Here is a 2973-nt window from a genome sequence, read left to right as displayed (position 1 = left end):
GGAGACCCCTTCCCTTACCCTCACGGCTCTTCTTGGTTTCCTAACACCCCAGCACCGCGCCTGCTGCCGGCCGAGCCTTCCCACCCTTGGGCCCGGGCACCCCTGGTCCCCTTAGATTCTAGGTCACCCCTGCAGGGAGCTGGGCTGGTTCCAACCACCCAATATTTCCTCCCTCCATTCTCCCCAGGTGCTCTTTTATTTTTATTGACAGATAACCATAGATACTTACAGGATACAGTTCTGTCCGTTGTAGAAAGATGAAGTCAGGCCGAATCACACTCTCATCCCGACTCTGCTTCTCATTTTTTATGTGGTAGAACATTTCGAATCCATTTTTTTTTTTTTTTTGAGTCAGAGTGTCACTCCTTCACCCAGGCTGGGGTGCAGTGGCACGCTCCCGGCCACCGCAGCCTCGATCTGCTGGGCTCCGGCAATCTTTCCACCTCAGCCTTCCAAGTATCTGGAACTACAGGTGCGTGCCACCATGCCTGGGTAATTTTTCTTGATTTATTGTAGAGACGAGGTCTTACCACGTTGCCCAAGCTGGTCTCGAGCCCCTGGGTTCAGGCAATCTCCTTGCCTCGGCCTCTCAGAGTGCTGGGAGTACAGGCTTGAGCCATTGTGCCCGGCCTGAATCTACTTTTTAAGTTACTTTATTTGTCTGAGTTGAAATCTCACCCTGTCGCCCAGGCTGGAGGGCAGTAGCATGATCATGGCTCACTGCAGCCTCAAATTCCTGGGCTCAGGTAATCCTCTCACCTCAGCCTCGTGAGTCGCTGAGACTACAGGTGCACGCCACCATGCCCAGATATTTTTTTGTAGAGATCTTGCTATGTTGCCCAGGCTGCTCTTGAACTCCTTGGCTCAGGCAATACTCCTGCCTTGGCTTTCCAAAGTGCTGGGATTATAGGCATGAGCCACTGTACCTGGCCCTTTTCAGGTCTTATAACCCATTTTGAGTTGATTTTTGTATATGGTGTGAGCCCCCAGTTGTTCTTTGAGGGTCACTGCTTGTCTACTCTCAATGTATGTACATCCAGCAGGTCACGTGTCAGGCTCGGGTCAGTGAAATTCTGGGTCAAGTCCAGAAAGAGCAGCTGTTTTCTGTGAGTGGGATGTGGGTGCCATCTCCCCACCTCTCACGCCTCTGGACTACAGGCAACCCCTGGGAGCGAGGCCAGCACGGCGGAAAGCACACCAAGAAATGGAGGAGCCCTGAACCCCTGAATCCAGCCATGCCTGAAGCCAGTAATCTCTGGAGTTTGTGGTCACGGCCCTTCTTCAGGCAAAGTCAGCTAGGGGGTGGAGTCTGGCTGATACTGTTCAAGAAGTGTTCCTGTCCCGCCCGCTCCGTCAACTCTTACAGACCCTGGCCTGTATAATGGGTGAATAATTCCGCCATCATCTGTGATGAATGAATGAACGTTCACACTGTTACGTGTGTGACCTGGTCTAAGGTTCCCCCAGGCTGAGCACCCACTTCTGGAGGACAGGGGAGCACCTGGCTGGCCCACAGCTGTGACCCCCACAACGGCAGCCGGCACACAGCAGGGGCCCAGCATGTTGGAGCTCTGCAGTGACTCCCAGGGGGGCGGGTCACCTTGCTCCTTTCTGACTCCTGGAGCTCAGCACTGGGTCTGCCAGACACAGCAGAGAGAATGGGAGGTGCAGGCTGAGGCACGGACGACACTGTGGCCAAGCGTTTGGGCTCAGTCCAGGTGCAGTGGCTCACGCCTATAATCCCAGCTCTTTGGGAGGCCAAGGTGGGAGGACTGCTTGAGTCCAGAAGTTCGAGACTAGTCTGGGCAACATAGAAAGATCTCATCTCTACAAAAAAATCAAAAAGTTAGCCAGTGTGAGGCTGAGGAGGAAGGATCATCTGAGCCCAGGAAGTTGAAACTGGTGAGTCTGATTGGGTCCCTGCACTCCAGCCTGGGCGGAGTTTGGGCTCTGGCATCAGAGAGGCCCGGTTCAGATCTCAGCCTGCGGTGACTCTGGGCATGATGTCACTCCTCCTTGAACCCTGGTCTCACCAGCCAGGGACAGCGCTGGCCCCACACGTGGCTGTTGTGAGGGCGAATTGAGTCAACGCCAAGCACCTGTTACACAGGAAGTGTCCTCTGCTCTGGAGAACACTGTGGCTGGAGGGGTCCAGCCCCGGCCAGGCCCTCAGTACAGCAGATGCGGGAGTCCCGAATTGTCACAGTCTCTTTATTCAATCCCAGGGCGGAGCTGGCCGGGCAGGGGGAAGGCCGGGGCTGCCTGGGGCCAGACCCTCAGCCCCTGTGCAGCTTGGGGATGACCAGGCGGGGCTGGTAGGTGTCAGGTGCCAGCAGCATCAGGGTGAACTCAGTGATGGCAGCCGTGAGCCCCCAGACCCGGTGTGGCCCATGCAGGAAGACGGGGAGTGTATAGCGGTAGCGGCCACCCTGGCAGAAGTGGGTATAACCCTGATTCTGCGTCTGTAACAGGTGGGCCAGCGGCAGCACAAACACCTCGTCCACCTGCGGGCAGGAGGCAGAGAGGGTGACAGAGGACGGGCCTCGGCAGCCTCTCCCCCTGGGACAGCCCGGGGCCCCACCCCCGACTCACCTCCTCAGGGTTGGGCCTCAGGCTCTGGGGATCCAGGGGGCCCACGCCAGCAAGCACAGGCACCACGGAGGCCTTTTGCTGGGGAGGGGGCAGGCGGTCAGGGGAGGCATGCCTCCAGGGGACTTGGGGGCTGGGAGGGGAGTCCGAGAGGAAACCCGGCCTTCCACCCACAGACCTTGGGATTCTCAGCCACATCCATCCACCCCATCCTTGATGCTGACTGACTCAAGCCCCCCCCCCAAGTGCTCGCCCCCTTCATGCCTCTGGGCCTTTCCTTGCTTAGAACACCCTCCCCAGCCAGGCTCGGTGGCTCAGCCTGTCATCCCGCGCTTTGGGAGGCTGAGGTGAGTGGATGGCCTGAGCCCACGGGTTCGAGACCCG

At 57.8% G+C, this 2973-nt stretch overlaps 1 protein-coding gene across 1 annotated transcript in view; it reads right to left on the bottom strand.

Moving 5' to 3' along the window:
* Nucleotides 1-2195: 2195 nt before the first annotated feature.
* The window catches only part of NUDT8 (nudix hydrolase 8), a gene marked incomplete at its 5' end in the record, with an annotated part of 1067 nt that continues 289 nt past the window's right edge, over nt 2196-2973 (bottom strand). The window contains 2 exons of the mRNA XM_008051422.2: nt 2196-2504; nt 2593-2670. Of these exons, the coding sequence (XP_008049613.2) occupies nt 2277-2504; nt 2593-2670 (306 nt within the window). The remainder of the gene's footprint in view (nt 2505-2592; nt 2671-2973) is intronic.

Source organism: Carlito syrichta, unplaced genomic scaffold (genome assembly GCF_000164805.1).
Source record: "Carlito syrichta isolate Samal-C Ts95f unplaced genomic scaffold, Tarsius_syrichta-2.0.1 Scaffold172041, whole genome shotgun sequence".
NCBI lineage: Eukaryota > Metazoa > Chordata > Mammalia > Primates > Tarsiidae > Carlito > Carlito syrichta.
Note: the sequence above shows the minus strand (reverse complement) of the source record. Positions and strands in the feature narration are given on the sequence as shown.